This window comes from Nomascus leucogenys, chromosome 7b (assembly GCF_006542625.1).
Source record: "Nomascus leucogenys isolate Asia chromosome 7b, Asia_NLE_v1, whole genome shotgun sequence".
Classification (NCBI taxonomy): Eukaryota; Metazoa; Chordata; class Mammalia; order Primates; family Hylobatidae; genus Nomascus; species Nomascus leucogenys.
The window spans coordinates 14558021-14578040 of record NC_044387.1 but is presented as its reverse complement, the minus strand read 5'-3'; the positions used below and the strand labels follow the sequence as shown (position 1 = coordinate 14578040).

Here is a 20020-nt window from a genome sequence, read left to right as displayed (position 1 = left end):
ACCCACTGTAAATGGGAAGACGCAGGCTCAGAGCAGAATGGATTTGCTCAGGATCCACAGTACATTTGGGCAGCCAAAGGGCTGCCCTGCTCTCCCGATGCTGGGCCAGTGCTCTGCCTCGAGCCCCGCACTGCCCCGGGTTTCCGAGGCTCTCTGGGAATGTGTTCAGTGAAAAAAACATCTGGAGACTGTCTGGGCTCAAGAGGAACTGGGAATGTCATCATGGGAGGGAGTTTCCCTTCCCAGTTGGCTCGGTGCCTGGGGCCCTGGCTGGCATGCAGGCCTCGCTCTGGTGAATAGGCCATGTCACACCCTGATCACAAAGTCGCTCCTCTTGTCCACTGCTCTGCAGAGGCCAGAGTCAGCCCCAGACGCCATGAGAATGGTGAGAGGACTGAGGTCCCCCTGGTCTCTGGGTCACTTTCTTCTCGGGCGATGCTTCCTGCTCTCTTTGGTGAGAACCAGAGAACACTGCATAAAATTTACACTGATTAATTCTGACTCTAAATCCTTGGCTCTTAGAGACGTCAGAGCAGAATGGTCAGGATTCTGGCCTCGGACCCCGTCTGCCTGGGCTCAGGCCCCAGCTCCGACATTTGCTGAAAGTTTAGTCTTGGGCACCTTTTTCTTCTCCAAGCCTCACTCCTCTCATCGGTAAAACAGGACAATGGTAGACTGACCTTTTAGAGTTATTAAAAGGATTAACCAGCTGGGCACAGTGGCTCACGCCTGTAATTCCAGCACTTTGGGAGGCTGAGGTGGGCAGATCACCTGAGGTTGGGAGTTCAAGACCAGCCTGACCAACATGGAGAAACCCCATCTCTACTAAAAATAGAAAATTAGCCAGGAGTGGTGGCGCATGCCTGTAATCCCAGCTACTTGGGAGACTGAGGCAGAATTGCTTGAACCTAGGAGGCGGAGTTTGCAGTGAGCCAAGATCGTACCACTGCAGTCCAGCCTGGGCGACAGAGCGAGACTGTCTCAAAAAAACAAAACAAAACAAAACAAAAAACAAACAAAAAACTTCCTCACAAGAACCCCGGGAAGGAGATGGGATGCAAGTGGGTGAGGTTTAGTTGCTGTGGGCCAAGCAACAAGGGTGTGGCTATGCCAGGCCTGGCCCTTTTGGAGGTCCTGGGTTCAAGTTCAGTGCTCCACTCTCCCCTTGTAATGGCTGCTTCCCTGCTTCGCTCTGGCCTGGGCTGCCAGGATCCTGAAACTGCTTCCAGGCAAAGCAATGGAGGCCACGATGGAACTTTTGCTACATTTGGCAAATTGCACTCTCGGGGCAGCGTTTGCTCAAACTCTAGGCAACCTCCGCCTCCTAGGTTCAAACTCTCCCTAAGTGCTGTAGCCAGAGAGAAGAGAAGAAATTTCTGGAATCCAAGAATCTCAGGGTCAAAATGTGTGCTTCAAGGCCTTTCCCCCATCCCAGGTCCCTGCCTGTGCCAGGGGCCACCGGGCCGAGGCATGGTGAGCTCTCTGGGAGGCAGACAGCCTGAGCCCAGAGTGGGTTGGTTGTGGCTGCAACCCAGAAAACCTGCAACTCCTCGAGAGAGGTGCCAAGGCAAACCAGAACCCAGGTGTCCAGGAGCCAGCAATGCCTGGTGGGAGGGTCACAAAGGACCCTCTTTGTGGGCCAGTACAAGCTCCTGCCCCCAGGTGCCATCTCAGAGAGGCAGGCAAATTTCTTTCTTTCTTTCTTTCTTTTTTTTGAGACAGGGTCTTGCTTTGTCACCCAGACTGGAGTGCAGTGGTGCGATCTCAGCTCACTGCAGCCTCAATGGGAGGCAAACTTTTAAGAAAACATAAAAAGCCCTGATAGAAAATTTGAACTTAAATTGCCTGAACATTCACCCCCAAATGACAGACTTTACCCAAAAGTGTGTGTGTGTGCGTGTATATGTGTGTGTTTGTATTTTTTTTTTTTTTTTTTTGAGACACAGGCTGGAGTACAGTGGCACAATCTCCACTCACTGCAACCTCCGCCTCCCAGGTTCAAGCGATTCTCCTGCCTCAGCCTCCTGAGTAGCTGGGATTACAGGTGCCTGCCACCACACATAGCTAATTTTTGTATTTTTGGTAGAGACAGGGTTTCACCATGTTGGTCAGGCTGGCCTCGAACTCCTGACCTCAAGCGATCCACCTGCCTCAGCCTCCCAAAGTGCTGGGATTACAGGCCTGAGCCACCGCGCCCGGCCCGAGAGTGTGTTTTAAATCACAAGAGACTAAGGGGCCTTCAGGCAAGTTTGTTTCTTTTCAGCAGGTCTTGGGTCCCTTGAGGGAAGGGAAGTGGCCTCTGGGAAATTAAGCGACTCCCTACTTTTGTTCCTCTGAGCTATAGGGTGGATGTTTTCTGTCCCCTTACATAAGCAGCACTTCCTGCATTTGGCTACAGAACATTCTTCTCACACAGCATCTCTTGGGGCAATTGTTTCACAAGAGCCCTGGTGGTAAACACTGCCCCTCATCCAATGGCCGGTCTGGCCCCTGAGACTCCCAGGACCGAGCAGTGACCACAACATCTGGGTCCATTGCCAGGGAAAACAACAGGCAGGCCTGGGATGGCTCAGCGGCCCCAGCCAGGCAGCCAAGTCCTCCTCAACGTCAGGCCGTGTTTAGCGTGTTCCCCAAGTGTGGGAGGCCAGGAGCAGGGGTGGGTTGTGGCATCCGGGATGCCACGGTTGGAAAGGCCCCTACAAGACCCAGCTCAGCAGCCCTTAACCCCTCATTCCTGCTCCTAGGGCCCAGGGACAGGAGGTGGCCTCTATCGCAGCAAAGCCAGGACTGGCTAGGTGGAACACACCTTCTGCAAAGCAATAGCCTCCAATGTGGTCTCAGCTAGGGGTGGTGACTGGGGACTTCTGGGCATATAAATATAAACAAACCACATGGCTTCTGATCACAATTTGACACAAATGCTAGAGAGACCACAGATCTCAGCCTGTAACCACACTGTGGGCTCATTCTTACAGACACAGAGCCTAGAACTGGTTCTTAGCTGTGGATTCACAAACAACCCACAACTTCTAGAAGCCTGGGTTTCCTCTTCCTTAAAGTGGGAGACAGAGTATCACAATCCTATATCTCCAATCCTTGAGGCCAGATGCATGTCAGAGTTCCTGATTTGGGGGATTTTTAGAAAGGTAATGGGGTGCAGGTATCACGTACTATGTAACCCACCCACCCCCAGCAGCCCTCCTCAGTCAAACATATTAGTATTTCTGCAGTGACTGTGAATATTCAAATTAAGCAGGAGACATAAAAACCGTAAGTGAATTCATGCCAGATCAGGTCAGGTTTTGCCACTAACTGAATAAATTATTATTATTTTTTAAGTTTTCATTTTTAGGCCAGGTGCGGTGGCTCCCGCCTATAATCCCAGCACTTTGGGAGGCCGAGGCAGGCGGATCACTTGAGGTCAGGAGTTTGAGACCAGCCTGGCCAACATGGCAAAACCCCATCTCTACTAAAAATACAAAACTCAGCCGGGCGTGGTGGCAGGTACCTGTAATCTCAGCTACTAGGGAGGCTGAGACAGGGGAATGGCTTGAATGTAGGAGGCGGAGGTTGCAGTGAGCCGAGATCATACCATTGCACTCCAGCCTGGGCAACAGAGAGAGACTTCATCTCAAATAATAATAATAATAATAATAATAATAATAATAAAAATAAAATAAAGTTTCCATTTTCAGAGGATTCTGCATTTCAGAGTTATTAGCCCTTTAATGCTGTGCACCTCATAGGGTTGTTATCCACACTGGCATCACGTAAGATGCTGTGGAGGAAAGCAGTTGCAGAACCATCAGTGATGATAGCTACTGTGAATCCACTGTTCAACAGGCGCCCCATCGCTTGCTCATGGGCTCCTCACCATAGCTCTAAGCCACAGGAGCTGTTTTCATTACCCCATATAGGTCCATCCTATAACACAGCCAGGACAGAGACGAGAGACTCAGGCCTTCTGACTTTGATTCTGCTCTTTCACCTTGTTGTGCACCCAATTAGAGAAACAGGCAAAAAGGAAAGTGAAAACGACAGCTGGAGCCCATGATTTCCTGGAAAAGCCCGAGACCTTTGCGTTTTCATTTCTGCAGCGCTTAACAGAAACCAGTTTCACAATCCATTTCTGTTCAAAAGCCACCCTACTCTTCCTATCCGTCTTTCTCCAGCCCAGACACTCATAGCCCCCTGCCAGACCAGGGGAACTCGGAGAGGCAAGGACAGAGGTTCAGGATCTTCCTCTCCCTCGGGACCCGAGGCCACAAAGGAGAGCTCCGTGGAGAGAAGGTGAGAGGGCAGGCAGAAGTCGGGGGAGGAGGAGGCTGCGGCTCTGGTCCCTGAAGGACAAAGCCCCTAGGGGGTTGGCTTTAGGCACCTGACTCAGGAAAAAGAGCTGCCGTCACAGCAGCACGGTTCAGATGCCGGCCAGAGCTTGGGGAGAGTCTGAGGATTAACTTCTCCTGTGTTAATCCTGGTAGGTTTCCCTCCCTTACAGCCATTTGAGGGTTAAATTCAAACATGATAAAGCATGCGATGTGACTAGCCAAGCTGCATTTGCCCCTCCACTGCTGGGGATCCGAGGGCTTAGGCAGAGGGAAACTGGCCCTTAGAAAGCAGGTGATTACATCAGCCACCGGCGTTTCCCTAGAAATTCAGTAGAGGATTGGTTTAGCGGCGTCATCTCACAAGAAAAAAGGTGCTGGGTGAATTGTGTAGAAAGACTGCAAAGCCAACCTACAGAGTTTTCTAGATTGTAGGTTTATGTGAAGTTGTTTGGGGAAGAGGGTGAGGGAGTTTGTGATAAATATTAGGGCGACTAGGCCGGGCGCAGTGGCTCATGCCTGTAATCCCAGCACTTTGGGAGGCTAAGGCAAGCGGATTGCTTGAGCCCAAGAGTTTGAGACCAGTGTGGGCAACATAGTGAGACCCCGTCTCTACAAAAAATCAAAAATTAGCTGGGTGTGATGGTGCTCACCTGTAGTCCCAGCTACTTGGGGGGGGTGCTGAGATGGAAGGATCACTTGAACCCAGGAAGTCAAGAATGCAGAGAGCAGTGACGCACCACTGCACTCCAGCCTGGGCAACAGAGTGAGACCCTGTCTCAAAAAAAAAAAAAAAATTTAGGGAGATTATCTTGAAGCTGTGTTTTCAAAGTAAGCAGATTTTTCTTACTTAGATTGTGTATCTGAAGAAGTTGGTTTTGTGGGGGAAGGCAGGTAAGGAAAGACTGTCATAAATATCCTATAAGATTTCAAATGAAAATAATGTCTCAAATCCTCTCCCAGTAAAACTCTCATCTCACAACCACCAAGAGCAGGTCAGAGGGGAGGGAATGGGACCTGCTTAGACGAGTTTCCTGCTGTTACCTTTGCCCTGCACCCCATAGGACTAATGTAAAAAAATGAGGGAGGTATTGGCGGACGCTGGTTAAAAAGTGGGGTTCCAGACCAGGGTCTCTTACCCCTAGCACCCTTGTCATGTTTAACCAGGTGATCCCTGGTTGTGGGGGCCGTCCTGTGCATCGTAGGATGCTTGGCAGCGTCCCTGGCCTCTGCCCACTACATACCAACAGCAGTACCCTCTCCAGTTGAGACCATCAAAAATGTCTCCAGATATTAGCAATGTCCCTGAGGAGCAGATGCGCCCTGATTGGGACTAACTACTCCAGACTCTGCATGGCTGGAATCGCACAGGCTTTCCTGCTTACTGTGTGACACTGGCCTCCCTATGTCTCAGTTTGCACCTCTGTAAAATGGGCATAATCTTAGCACCGATCTCACTGGGTCACTGTGTAAAGCAGGTAGATTATGTCTGGTGAAAGTAAACTCTTAAATGTGCCAAGCTCCCTAAACCAAACCTAGCTTCACATACCAAAGAGGGGAGAATGTTTTTATCTTTGACACATTCATTCTTTTTCATAGACTACCCCAAAGAAATAACCAAACATGTAGACAGACGTCTGTATAAGGATTTTAACCAAAAATTATAAATACAAAATTTTAAAATAACTGAAAACAACCCAAAGGTTCACCAGTGAGTTATTGAATGTGTAATGATACATTCGTATAATGAAATGCGACATGGCTTCTGTATATCGCCTGGGGAACTACTAAGATACAATGTTAAGTGACAAGAATTCACACAAACTACATGAACAGCACGCATCTAAATTTTTGGTTTGTAAAATAAAATGTCACTAGTTTTTATTTCCATATGGTGAGCATAAGGTGGATTTTATAATTTATTTCTACATTTTCAACCATAAACTTGTATTCATTTAAACAATTAGAAAATGAATGGCTATAAAAATTTGTGTCCCGGGCTGGGCATGGTGGCTCATGCCTGTAATCCCAGCACTTTGGGAGCCAGAGGTGGGTGGATCACCTGAGGTCAGGAGTTCAAGACCAGCCTGGCCAAACTGGTGAAACCCCATCTCTACTAAAAATACAAAAATTAGCCAGGTGTGTTAGTATGTGCCTGTAATCCCAGCTACTCGGGAGGCTGAGGCAGGAGAATTGCTTGAATCTGGGAGGTGGAGGTTGCAGTGAGCCGAGATCACGCCATTGTACTCCAGCCTGGGCGACAAGAGCAAAATTCTGTCTCAAAAAAAAAAAAAAAAAAATTAAAGAATTTCTGTCCCTTCAGAGTGTGTGAGGGAGGATGTTTTTTTTCTAACTTTTTAGAAGTGAAAGGGAAGAGGATGAGAGAAGGGAGGATGAGCTGAGGGAGAAGCTTATCTAGGAAATAGCATTTCTGCCGTAAGCGCTGGACCAAGTACCAAATGTAGGGAAGAGATGCAAAGGAATATATTAGTTTCACTAGGGCTGCTGTCAGAAAGCACCACAAACCAGGTGGCCTCAAACAACAGACATTTAGTGTCTCATGGTTCTGGAGGCTGGAAGTCAAAAATCACAGTGCCAGTAGGGCACACTTCCGCTGCAGGCTCCAGGGAGACCCTCTGTGCCTTTTGCAGCCTCGGTGGCTTCTGACAGCACGACTCTAATCTCTGCCTCTGTCTGCACGCAGCCTTCTTTGCTGTGTCTCTCTCTGTCACCTTCTCTTCTTATAATGACACCAGTGATGGATTTTGGGGCCACCCTAAATCCAGGATAATTTCACCCGGAGATCCTTCACTAATTTTAACTACAAAGACCCTATTTCCAAATAAGGTCACATTCTAAGGTTCCAAGTAGTCATGAATTTGGCAGGGGACCGGGCACACTATTCAACCCACCTCATGGGAAAACTGTTTTTTTTAATTGCTTAAGGTATCACAGACAGCCACGTGGCAAAAAATATTGATACAAAAAGCATGAAGGGACCTAGAGAAAAGCAAGCTTCCACTGATTCCTCACCCTTAATCTCATCCTGATTACTGCTATTATTTTTATTTTATTTTATTTTATTTTTCTGAGGCAAAGTCTCACTGTGTTACCCAGGCTGGTCTCCAACGTCGGGGCTCAAGTGATCCTCCTGCCTCAGCCTTCTGAGTAGCTGGGATTACAGATGCAAACCACCATGCCTGGCTGCTTTCCTTCCACTTCAGCCTCTCAAAGTACTGGGATTAAAGGCATAAACTGGCCAGGCTTGGTGGCTCACGCCTGTAATCCTAGCACTTTGGGAGGCCGAGGTGGGTGGATCACTTGAGGTCAGGAGTTGGAAACCAGCCTGGCCAACATGGTGAAACCCCGTCTCTACTAAAAATACAAAAAAATTAGCTGAGCATGGTGGCAGATGCCTGTAATCCCAGCTACTCGGGAGGCTGAGGGCAGGAGAATCGCTTGAACGCAGGAGGTGGAGGTTATAGTGACCTGAGATAGCGCCACTGCACTCTAGCCTAGGTGACAGCACAAGACTCTGTCTCAAAAAAAAAAAAAAAAAAAAAAGCATAAACCACCGCATCTGGCATAGATCATAGATGCTTGTCTATACAGTCACATATATCTTTTATGTGTACAAATGACAAATGGACCCTGCCTTTTAATTTACCAATGCATATGGGAGATCCTTCCACATCTGTTCATGTGGATTTGCCTCCTTTGGTTTAATGTCTACATAGGAGATCATTGTTTGATAAGCCATAGTTTATTAAATCAGTCCACTTTAAGTGGAAATCTAGGTGTTTTTTTCTTTTACTACCAATAATTTTACAATACTTCTTTTTTTTGTATTTGCCTGCCACTTTAAAAAAGTTTCTATTTTGAAATAATTATAGATTTAAATGCAGTTATAATAAATAATACACAGAGATCCCATGGACCCATTACTGAGTTTTTTCCCAAGTTTAGTTTACTGCAATTTTCTCACATGTGGGTGTGTGTGACTACCACCAGTCAAGACACAGAACAGTTTCATCCACAAGGATCCCTCACAGCCACAGACACTTCCCTTGCCTTTATGATTTTGCCCAACCTTTTAGTTCCAACTTTTTTTGAGTCACTGTTTCAGTTGTATCTCCTGTAAGACACGTATAATGTAGTTGGGGTTTGCTTTCTGAGCCAATCTGAGGGTCCTTTCCTTGTAAGACACTGTTTTTATCCTTTTTATAATTATGAAAAATGCAGAAACTAGCTGCTCCTGAACATTTATTGAGCAAGGCATTTTACTGGCTATTTTACTTATCTATAAGTTATATCTTATTATCTCAAACTATTTCTCTTTTCTGAGAAGGGAAACATATAGTGGTGTCTTGAATGTCTCGAAACCCCAGAACAGGTAAGTGATAGAAAGGGGCTTTGGATCCATACTAATGAGGAGGCCTATTTTCTCCTCTATAAAGGTAGTACTGCATCTCTTCCCAGCCAGAATACGTGTCATTTTGAATATAAAGAGGATGAGAGACACACGTTTGGACATCTCAAAAACAAAGACATCTCCAACCTGCCAAGGTATGTTTTCTTCCATTCTAGCCATTGTCACTGGCAGGTAAAGCAGAATCTTTGTAAGATAAAGATGGAAAGCAAGAATCAGAATGTTGAAAAATACAAGGAGACACAAAGACTGTCAATCATACTCAAATGTTTCACCCTGGATTCCAAAATGCCATTCTCTGTTAGTTCTCTGTGTGTTTCACCAGCTGCTCCTGTGTTCCATCTCTTGTTCTTCCTCCTCTCCTTCCTCAGCTCCCACTGTTGGAGTGCTCAGGGCCCAGTTCTTGGACTGCACTTTGTCTCTACTGTTAATCTTATCCTGGGGTTCTCATCCAAGTCATGATTTCAACTACTTTCTGCACTGATGGCTCCCAAATTTGATCTCCAGCCAGCAACAGACTCAGCATCACTTGGCTGTCTAACAGGTTTCTCAAACTTAACCCACCCCACACTGAACTCTGTCACACCCCACGACGAACACACATCCTGCCAAAAACACCTTCACCCCCTCCCATCTCAGTAAATGGGATCTTCATTGTAACAGTTGTTCAAGGCCCAAAACATGATGTTATCCTTGACTCTACTCTCTCACCTCCCACATGCGCTGGTGAAACCTGTGGATTTCTGCAAATCTAGCTGCTGTCATCACCCCTACCAACATAGAGCTCCTAAAACCCTTCTAGATAGAAGGACTGGGTGACTCTTTTGTTCTGTCTTAGTCTATTTTGTGCTGCTATAACAGAATACCACAAACTGGGGAACTTATAAAGAAAAGAAATTTTTTTCTCACAGTTCTGGAGGCTGGGAAGTTCAATATCAGGGTGCCAGCATCTGGCAAGGACCTTCTTTTTTTTTTTTTATTAGACTTTAAGTTTTAGAGTACATGTGCACAACGTGCAGATTAGTTACATATGTATACATGTGCCATGTTGGTTTGCTGCACCCATTAACTCGTCATTTAACATTAGGAATATCTCCTAATGCTGTCCCTCCCCCCTCCCCCCTCCCCGCACCCCACAACAGTCCCTGGTGTGTGATGTTCCCCTTCCTGTGTCCATGTGTTCTCATTGTTCACTTCCCACCTAGGAGTGAGAACACGCGGTATTTGGTTTTTTGTCCTTGTGATAGTTTGCTGAGAATGATGGTTTCCAGCTTCATCCATGTCCCTACAAAGGACATGAACTCATCATTTTTTATGGCTGCATAGTATTCCATGGTGTATATGTACCACATTTTCTTAATCCAGTCTAGCGTTGTTGGACATTTGGCTTGGTTCCAAGTCTTTGCTATTGTGAATAGTGCCGCAATAAACATACGTGTGCGTGTGTTTTTATAGCAGCATGTTTTATAATCCTTTGGGTATATACCCAGTAATGGGATGGCTGGGTCAAATAGTATTTCTAGTTCTAGATCCCTGAGGAATCACCACACTGACTTCCACAATGGTTGAACTAGTTTACAGTCCCACCAACAGTGTAAAAGTGTTCCTATTTCTCCACATCCTCTCCAGCACCTGTTGTTTCCTGACCTTTTAATGATCACCATTCTAACTGGTGTGAGATGGTATCTCATTGTGGTTTTGATTTGCATTTCTCTGATGGCCAGTGATGATGAGCATTTTTTCATGTGTCTTTTGGCTGCATAAATGTCTTCTTTTGAGAAGTGTCTGTTCATATCCTTCGCCCACTTTTTGATGGGGTTGTTTTTTTCTTGTAAATTTGTTTGAGTTCATTGTAGATTCTGGATATTAGCCCTTTGTCAGATGAGTAAATTGCAAAAATTTTCTCCCATTCTGTAGGTTGCCTGTTCACTCTGATGGTAGTTTCTTTTGCTGTGCAGAAGCTCTTTAGTTTAATGAGATCCCATTTGTCAATTTTGGCTTTTGTTGCCATTGCTTTTGGTGTTTTAGACATGAAGTCCTTGCCCATGCCTATGTGCTGAATGGTATTGCCTAGGTTTTCTTCTAGGGTTTTTATGGTTTTAGGTCTAACATTTAAGTCTTTAATCCGTCTTGAATTAATTTTTGTATAAGGTGTAAGGAAGGGATCCAGTTTCAGCTTTCTGCATATGGCTAGCCAGTTTTCCAAGCACCATTTATTAAATAGGGAATCGTTTCCCCATTTATTGTTTTTGTCAGATTTGTCAAAGATCAGATAGCTGTAGATATGCAGCATTATTTCTGAGGGCTCTGTTCTATTCCATTGGTTTACATCTCTGTTTTGGTACCAGTACCATGCTGTTTTGGTTACTGTAGCCTTGTAGTATAGTTTGAAGTCAGGTAGCGTGATGCCTCCAGCTTTGTTCTTTTGGCTTAGGATTGACTTGGCAATGCAGGCTCTTTTTTGGTTCCATATGAACTTTAAAGTAGTTTTTTCCAATTTTGTGAAGAAAGTCATTGGTAGCTTGATGGGGATAGCATTGAATCTATAAATTACCTTGGGCAGTATGGCCATTTTCACGATATTGATTCTTCCTACCCATGAGCATGGAATGTTCTTCCATTTGTTTGTATCCTCTTTTATTTCCTTGAGCAGTGGTTTGCAGTTCTCCTTGAAGAGGTCCTTCAGGTCCCTTGTAAGTTGGATTCCTAGGTATTTTATTCTCTTTGAAGCAATTGTGAATGGGAGTTCACTCATGATTTGGCTCTCTGTTTGTCTGTTATTGGTGTATAAGAATGCTCGTGATTTTTGCACATTGATTTTGTATCCTGAGACTTTGCTGAAGTTGCCTATCATCTTAAGGAGATTTGGGGCTGAGACGATGGGGATTTCTAGATATACAATCATGTCATCTGCAAACAGGAACAATTTGACTTCCTCTTTTCCTAATTGAATACCCTTTATTTCCTTCTCCAGCCTGATTGCCCTGGGCAGAACTTCCAACACTATGTTGAATAGAAGTGGTGAGAGAGGGCATCCCCGTCTTGTGCCAGTTTTCAAAGGGAATGCTTCCAGTTTTTGCCCATTCAGTATGATATTGGCTGTGGGTTTGTCATAGATAGCTCTTATTATTTTGAGATACGTGGCAAGGACCTTCTTGCTGTGTTATCCCATGGCAGAAGGCAGAAGGCAGAAGGGCAAGAGGGCGTGTGCGAGAGAGGCGAAGGAAGGAGGCTGAACTCTACTACTACCCTCAATACTCACACCAATTTACCTTCTTCTGGTCACCAAAATATGTGAGTTTTTTTCCCTACACCAAGAAATTCTCCACTTCTTTATGAGAACAAACTTGGTATCCTACAGTTTAACTCAATTCTGACACTATCTCCTTGGAGATACTATCAGATCCTGTGAATTAGGGGCTCAGTCCCATAAGACTGCCCCTACTTCAGACACCAGTTGTAAGGGGTGGGTCCCCAGGTTACCCACAACTTTTGTCCAACTTGGTGACACATGGAAGATTTCCACAACCCCCTCCTCAGTTTCAATAATTTGCTAGAACAGCTTGCAAAACTCAGGGAGACATTTATTTACAATGACCAGTTTATTATAAAGGATCGAACTCAAGAATGGCCAGGTGGAATTGATGCACAGGGCAAGATATGGGGGAAGAGACATGGAGTTCCCATGCCCTCTCTGGGCACACCACCCTCCAGGTACCTCCATGTGTTCACCAACCCAGAAGCTCTCTGAACCCTGTCCTTTTGGGTTTCTATGGAGGCTTCCTTACACAGGCGTGATTGATTAAAGAAACCACAGGCCATTGGTGGTTAACTCAATCTCCAGTCTCTCTCCTCTCCTGGAACTCAAGGGGTAGGGCTGAATATTCCAACCCTCAAATCACATGGTTGTTTCCCCAGACAACCAGCCCCCCATCCTTGGAGGCTTTTTAAAGTCACCTCATTAACATAAACTCGGATGTGGCTAAAAGGGGTCGGTTATGGTTAAGAAAAGGTGCTCTTTTCACCTTTATTGCTCTCATTGCTCAGGAAATTCCAAGGGTTTTAGGAGCCCTGTGCCAGAAATGGGGATGAGAACTATATATATATGTGTATATATATACACATATATATACACATATATATATACATATACACATATATACATATATACACATATATATATACATATACACACACACATACACACACATATACACACATATATATATACACAGGTATATGTAATTATATATCTATATATAATTATACTTATAAATCACAATATCGCAACATATTATGTTCTTGGGAATACAATTTGTACAAAGGGGCCTTGTAAATTACTGCTTTGTTTGGTGAAAATGATCCTTTAATCATTACAGTCCATGTGGTTATAATAACTGTGAGAGAACAGAATATGCTACCCCCAGATATGCCTCTTTGGCATAGGGATTCTTGAGGTGAAGGCAATTAAGAAGCAGCAGATGCAGGAAGGCTCTCTGTCTTCTATTTGCCTAAAAGCAAGATCTAAATTTGCAAAGGCCTTTCTATCAAGGAGAATAAAGGTTAACCACTGAGAACTTTAGACCCTTATGGGCCTGGAGATGGTACCAGAGGAAGCTGCATAACAAACTTTACTGAGTAGTCTCTTTCTATCCTTCGTTTCCTATTTATTTGTCTACCCACAGTTTGGTGGCCCTCAAGATGCAAAGTCTTTTTTCTTCATCTTGTCACTTCTCTAAAATTGTATACTTCTTTGTTGAAGGTGGCTATATAAGCAGGGAGTTCTAAGCCACTCCTTTGAGAATTATTTATTCCCTGGTGTCTCCTACATACACTTAAGAGGTACATATTAATCCACTTCTGTTTGTTTTTCTCTTATTAATCTGTCTTGGGTTACAAGGGTCCTAGCTGAGAACTTAGAAAGGTAGAGGGAAAATTATTTTTTCCTCTCTTATAATATCCATCTAAGGAATCGCTCACCCAGGTCAAGATGGGGAAAAGGAGATTTCCTTGTACTTCCTCCTCCCAGTCAGTAATCACCCCACCCGAGAAGAAACCATGATTCTGACTTCTACAACCAATTCATTTGCATATTATTGAGTTTCCTATAAATGGAGCCATTTGTTTGATTTCTTTCACTCAATAATAATGTCTGTGAAATTATTCCATGTTGTCTGGGTATCAGTAGTTTTAAAATTTGTTATTGCTATGTAGTATTTAACTACATAAAAAAACTATAACTTGTTTGTTTATTCTTCTGTTGATTGATATATTTGAGTTGTTACCAGCCCTTGGCTATGTATGGGAGGAAAAGTAATTTTTTTCTCAACCCTCATAAGTTCTTAGCTGGAACAGCCTCCTGTAACCCAAGACAGATTAACGAGAGAAAACCAGGCAGAAGCGTATTAACATGGGCTATTTCATAAGGACATGGGAGAGATCCAGGGATTAAATAATTCTCAGAGAGGTAGCTTTGAATTCCAGCTTCAATACACCTCCAACAATGAACAGTACATTTTTAGAGAAGTAGCAAGACAACGGAAAAGGGTTTTGAGTCTTCAGCAGGAATAACTTGTGGGAAGGCAAGTCAATGTCATCTTTGGTGATCAAACTTTATCCTTCTTGTTAATGAGGAGATAGGGACAGCTTTACCTTTGTCAATTTATGTCTTGCTTTTAGGCAAATAGAGGGAGGGTGGAGAACTTTTCTTGTACCCACTTCTTCTCAATTACCTTTGGCTCAAAATAATCCTTATGCCAAAGTGGCATATTTTGGGGTGGTGTATACTGCTACCCTCCAATATAGAGGTAAAAATGTATTGAACTATTTCACTGCATGCATTTATTGTATGTAAGCTACATCTCAACATACAGTTTTAAAATAATAGTTTGCAAATATTTAGTATGCTATATGGTTGTTATTTTGATACCACATAATCCAAAATCCCTCCACACCTGAATTTCATAAGGTTTCATCATATGTGCAGTAACGTTGTTTTTCTACATTCCTGACCAGAAAATCATTTGACTCCTGGGGACACAGATTTGGTGCCACAGAGGCTGATGGACAACCAGGCAGAGGAAGAAAGTGAGGCTGGTGTTGGTTTGCAAAGGTAACCCAAAGGGCGTAGTCCGCAGGGAGAGGGCTGGTTCTGTTGAAATGCTGCACAATAAGGAATCCTCACGATAAGGAATACATGTGCTCTGATAGGATTAGCTGTGAAGTGGGCCCTATCTTCCCACTGGTCTCCATTACACATATGAAAATCTGTTCCCCTAGGGAAAAAAATACTTCACGGGGCTAAAGTAAATATTTTGGAGAGCAAGTCAAGATTAAGTCAGGCGCATGGCATTGGGCAATAGGACTCCAAAGACAGAAATTGCTCCACTCTGGGGCCTCATCTCTGTAACTCTCTTGAAGACAGGAACTCCATTTCTTCAGCTCATATACCATCAAGGAAGGAAGCCATCTGGTGTTAACAAATTAATGAATTTAAGCCCAGTTATCTGTAAATCAGCAGACGTAGCACCACCAGCCTCCTGCACAATGTGTGCAAGTAACAAATATTTGCTGAGTGAATTAGGCAAACTCTTTGTGTAGTATGTCATGGAACTGGACTGAAATGTTATCCAATGCCAGTAGGCATCACCAGCTGATGCAGGATTTACTGGAGCAGAGGTGTTCACATGTGAGATGCTTGGTTTAATTAAGAAACACATGAAGTCAAGCTTCTGTTAGTTATCAACCATGCTAAAACCAAAACTTTACAGTTCATATGCAGTGGCATTGTTGATCTTTGCAGCTACATATCTATTTGCTGTTTCTTTTTGTCTAGAATACCTTGAGGAAACACAGAGATCAGGGTGGGCTAACCTATGGCATCTTTTATGTCTGGGGTTCTTCATCAGGGCCACCCCGCTTGCCTTCATCCCACCCTTTTCCCGTTGCAAGCCCTGGTGACCTTCTGCTCTGTTAACTGATTTACATCTGTGGATTAATGGATAATTGGGCCTAAATTTATTAATTCATTAACACTTAAAACATATGCTCGATGGTATATTTAGTTTCTAATCTTTCCCACTGAGGAACTGTATGCGTGTGTGTGTGGAAAGAGAGATTTAAAGATAAATACATTTATGGACATACATATACTTCAATAAGGAGGCCCTGACATCAACTGACAAGTGAAAGGAAGGGCAGAAAGCACCAAGTTTAGGACTTAGAGCCCACCCATAGCTCCATCTTTACCTTGCCTGTTCCTTTGGGAGTGTCCTCTTTTCTCTCTGGGCTTGAAGCCCCCCACTGAATCATAAAGGAGATGGCCCAGATCCTCTCCAGGGGTCCCTCCAGCTCTGATGTTCTCCTTTGGGCCAGGGCATCTGTTATCACCAGGCCACCTCAGCTCGCCCTGAAGGAAATGCACAAATGGCACCTTGCATGAGAAAATGCCCCAAGCAGTAGGCTTTGCTCTCACCCTGATGCAGCTCTCCCCTTGAAGGTCAAAGCCAACTGGCCTGGCAAAGATCCCTTCGTACTTTGTCCTGTAAAATGTTGGAGGAAGAGGGGCCTGGGTCTCTTTGTCCCAAACTTCTTCCATGAAGGACCAATCCCATCTGCTCGAAGGGTCAAGTAAAGCTGACCAAGAGCAAGGAGAGCATTCAGGACATGAATAATAATTTATCTCAGCTCTCAATGTGCAACTCCTGAGAGAAGCAAAGACACACCCCAGAGTAACCAGATTCAGGGTCATCAGAGTGGAGGATGTATGATGCAGTATGGCGCCCTCCACCCTCCTACTCACTTCTACACATCTGGGACTCTCATCCCCTGCCCACCACCTTGTCTTCTTTTTCTCCTACTTTTCCCAGAACTCTCCCGCCATTGTTCCCAAGTTCTTTATTTTGAGTGGGGTTTTAACATTTCCCCACTGCCCCTCCTCTGCAGCAGTGCTGTGCTTTCTCTGAACAAGGCTGAAAACATACCTCAGGACTTAATTTTCCTTCCCCATTCCTTGGCCAAGGCTGGGGTGATTCACATTTGTCCTTCCACATGCCCCTCTTATGTGTTTCTTTTCTCTATGGAACCAGTAGTTTTCAGCGAAGGCTGAACTATTCTACAATGCTCTAGGACTTTTCAGGGGATTTTGTAGGGAGGTACAGGGAGGATTCGAAGCTGAGAGTGGCAAGAATATCCAAGAGCCACATCGGTTTTCCCATCTGGGAAGCTGAAGCAAAATCCTTATTTCATTTCTCCTCAGGGATGAGGATGACGCTCCTCTGTGTGAAGACGTGGAGCTACAAGACGGAGATCTGTCCCCCGAAGAAAAAACATTTTTGAGAGACTTTCCCATATTGAAAGAAGATCTAAAAGGGACCATTGACAAGCTCTGTGCCCTCGCAGACGATATTGACAAAACCCACAAGAAATTCACCATAACTAACATGGTGGCCAACTCTGCTGCTGTCACCTTTAGAGTGATGAGCCTCCTGGGTTTAGCCCTTGCCCCAGTAACAGGAGCAGGAAGCCTGCTTCTCTCCACCGCTGGTCAAGTTTTTGCAACAGTAGCTGACGTCACCCACATCGTGAGTGGTATGTTGGAACGCTACAAAAATAAAAAAGCCCAAGCACAGGCTGAAGACATACTGCCCACCCATGACCAAGAGGACAGGGAGGATGAGGAAGATAAGGCACACCATGTCACAGATGCTGGAAAGGTTATCAGTAATGTTGGAAACACCACGAAGTATACCAAGGAAAACATCCGTGCATTTCAGAAACTCAGAGCCAACCCACGCTTGGCCAATGATGCCAAGCGTCTTCTGACCACTGGCCAAGTCTCCTCCCGGAGCAGCGCGCAGGTGCAAAAGGCCTTTGCGGGAACAACACTGGCGATGACCAAAAAAGCTCTCATATGGGAAGGTGCGATGTCCGTCTTCTCCCTTGGCCATGACTTGGCCTCTCTCTCAAAGGAATGGAAGCACCTGGAGGAAGGAGCAAGGACAAAGTTTGTGGAAGAGTTGAGAGCCAAGGCCTCGGAGCTGGAGAGGAATCTCACAGAATTCACCCAGCGTTACGAGAGCTTGCAGCAGAAAGTGAGGTCAAGGGCCGGAGGGGTGGGGAAGGTCAAGGCTTACTGAAAGGGGTTAAGGGAGCATGTGTGGATGTGGGTGTGGCTGTGTGTGTGTCTGTATGTCTGTGCGTATGTATGGTTTACATGAATGTTCCTCAGGACATGGCATACAATGGCCTTGGAGGTCCAAATAATACCAAGTACATCTTGGAGATGAGGGTGCCTGTCCTGGACAGACCTGGGCATGCCTTCTGTTTCTCCTTCAATGCTCCTTAAGGCCTATGTGCTGGGAAAAGGGTCTTCCCTGTTTGTTTGTTTGTTTGTTTGTTTGTTTGTTTTGAGACAGGGTCTCTGTTGCCCAGGCTGGAGTGCAGTGGCGTAATTTCGGCTCACTGCAACCTCTGCCTCCTGAGTGCAAGCAAGTCTCCTGCCTCAGCCTCCCAAGTAGCTGGGATTGCAGGCACGCACCACCACACCCAGCTAATTTTGGTATTTTTAGTAGAGACAGGGTTTCACCATTTTGGTCAGGCTGGTCTCGAATTCCTGATCTCGAATGATCCACCCACCTTGGCCTCCCAAAGTGCTGGGATTACAAGCATGAGCTACCCTGCCTAGCCGGGTCTTCCCAGTTTTAACAAAGAGGTCACTGAGCCACAGGGGGAGTTAGGAACTAAATTGTCTCCTCTTCCAAATTCATATGTTGAAGTCCTAAACCAAAATGTGGCTGTATTTAGAGATGGACCCTTTGGGAGGTAATTAGGGTTGAATGAGGCCATAGGGTGAGGTCCTAACCCGATGGAATTGACTTTCTTATAAGAGGAGGAGGAAATACAAGAGGGCCTCCCCACCCCTGCTGCACACCTGCACTGATGGAAGGCTGTTTGCAGATGCAGCAAGAAGGCAGCCGTCTGCAAGGCAGATGAAGAGAGCCCTCACCAGGAACTGAATGAGTCAGTCAGTCTGGGACTTCCAGCCTCTAGAACTGTGAAACAATAAATTTCTGTGGTGTAAGCAACTCAATCTATAGTAGTTTGTTACTATTTTGTTATAGCAACTGAAGATGGCTAAGCCAGGCAGGTTATGTCACTCACCAAGTGTCTTAGTCTGTTTGTGCTGCTATAACAAAATACCTTAGACTGGGTAATTTACAAACAACAGAGATGTATCCAGAGATCCACAGTTCTGGAGGCTGGGAAGTCTAAAATCAAGGCACCAGCAGATTCCACATCTCATGAAGGCTCACTCTCTGCTTCACAGATGGCACTGTCTTGCTGTGTTCTCACATGGCAGAAGGGGCAAACAAGCCCCCCTGGGCCTCTTTTATAAAGGCACTAATTCTATGCCTAAAGGCAGGGACCTCATGACTCTATTACCTACCAAAAGGCTCCACTTCTTTAAACTATTGGAGGGGGTAGAAGGAACTTCCTTTCTAGACCTTGAAGGTGTAAGAATTTGAATCTATAAAACAAGCTGACAATAGACAGATTAACAGGAGAAAAGGCATATACATTTTTTAATGTGGGCCAGAGAGCGGAAGCTTAAATAGCACCCCAAGCTACAGGAAGTGAGGCCTCTGATGGGGAGGTAGTGACACAGGCTGTGGGAGGGGGTAGGGGGAGGACGTGTGTGGTGAGCAAAGTTTGCCTTATTACACTGATAAAGTGTAATTACACTAATAAAGATGGATCACCTGAGGTTAGGAGTTTGAGAACAGCCTGGCCAACATGGCAAAACCCTGTCTCTACTATAAATACAAAAATTAGCCAGATGTAGTGGCAGGGTACTTGTAATCTCACCTACTCAGGAGGCTGAGGCAGGAGAATCGCTTGAACCCAGGCTGTAAAGGTTGCAGTGAGCCAAGATCGTGCCACTGCACTCCAGTCTGGGTGACAGAACGAGACTCCATCTCAAAAAAATAAATAAATAAATAAAAGAAGAAGAAGAATACAGTCATGTATCTCTTGGTGACAGGGATACATTCTGATAAATGTGTCATTAGGCAATTGCATTGTGGTGTGATTATCACAGAGTGTACTTATACAAAACTTCCATGGCATAGCCTACTGCATACCTAGGCTGTATGGGAGATCCTATTGCTCCCAGGCTACGCACCTGTACAGCACGTGACTACTGAATACTATAGGCAATTGCAGCACAATGGGAAATATTTGTGTATCTAAACATATGTAAACAGAG

The 20020-nt window shown here is 45.0% G+C and overlaps 1 protein-coding gene across 1 annotated transcript; it reads left to right on the top strand.

Moving 5' to 3' along the window:
- The first annotated feature begins 4125 nt into the window (after positions 1–4125).
- On the top strand, positions 4126–19727 carry APOL6 (apolipoprotein L6). Its single transcript, XM_030815667.1, has 4 exons — positions 4126–4290; positions 8783–8891; positions 14770–14866; positions 17012–19727. The coding sequence occupies exons 2-4, from the start codon at positions 8837–8839 to the stop codon at positions 17889–17891; spliced, it is 1032 nt and encodes a 343-aa protein (XP_030671527.1). The 5' UTR covers positions 4126–4290; positions 8783–8836; the 3' UTR covers positions 17892–19727.
- Positions 19728–20020: the final 293 nt, after the last annotated feature.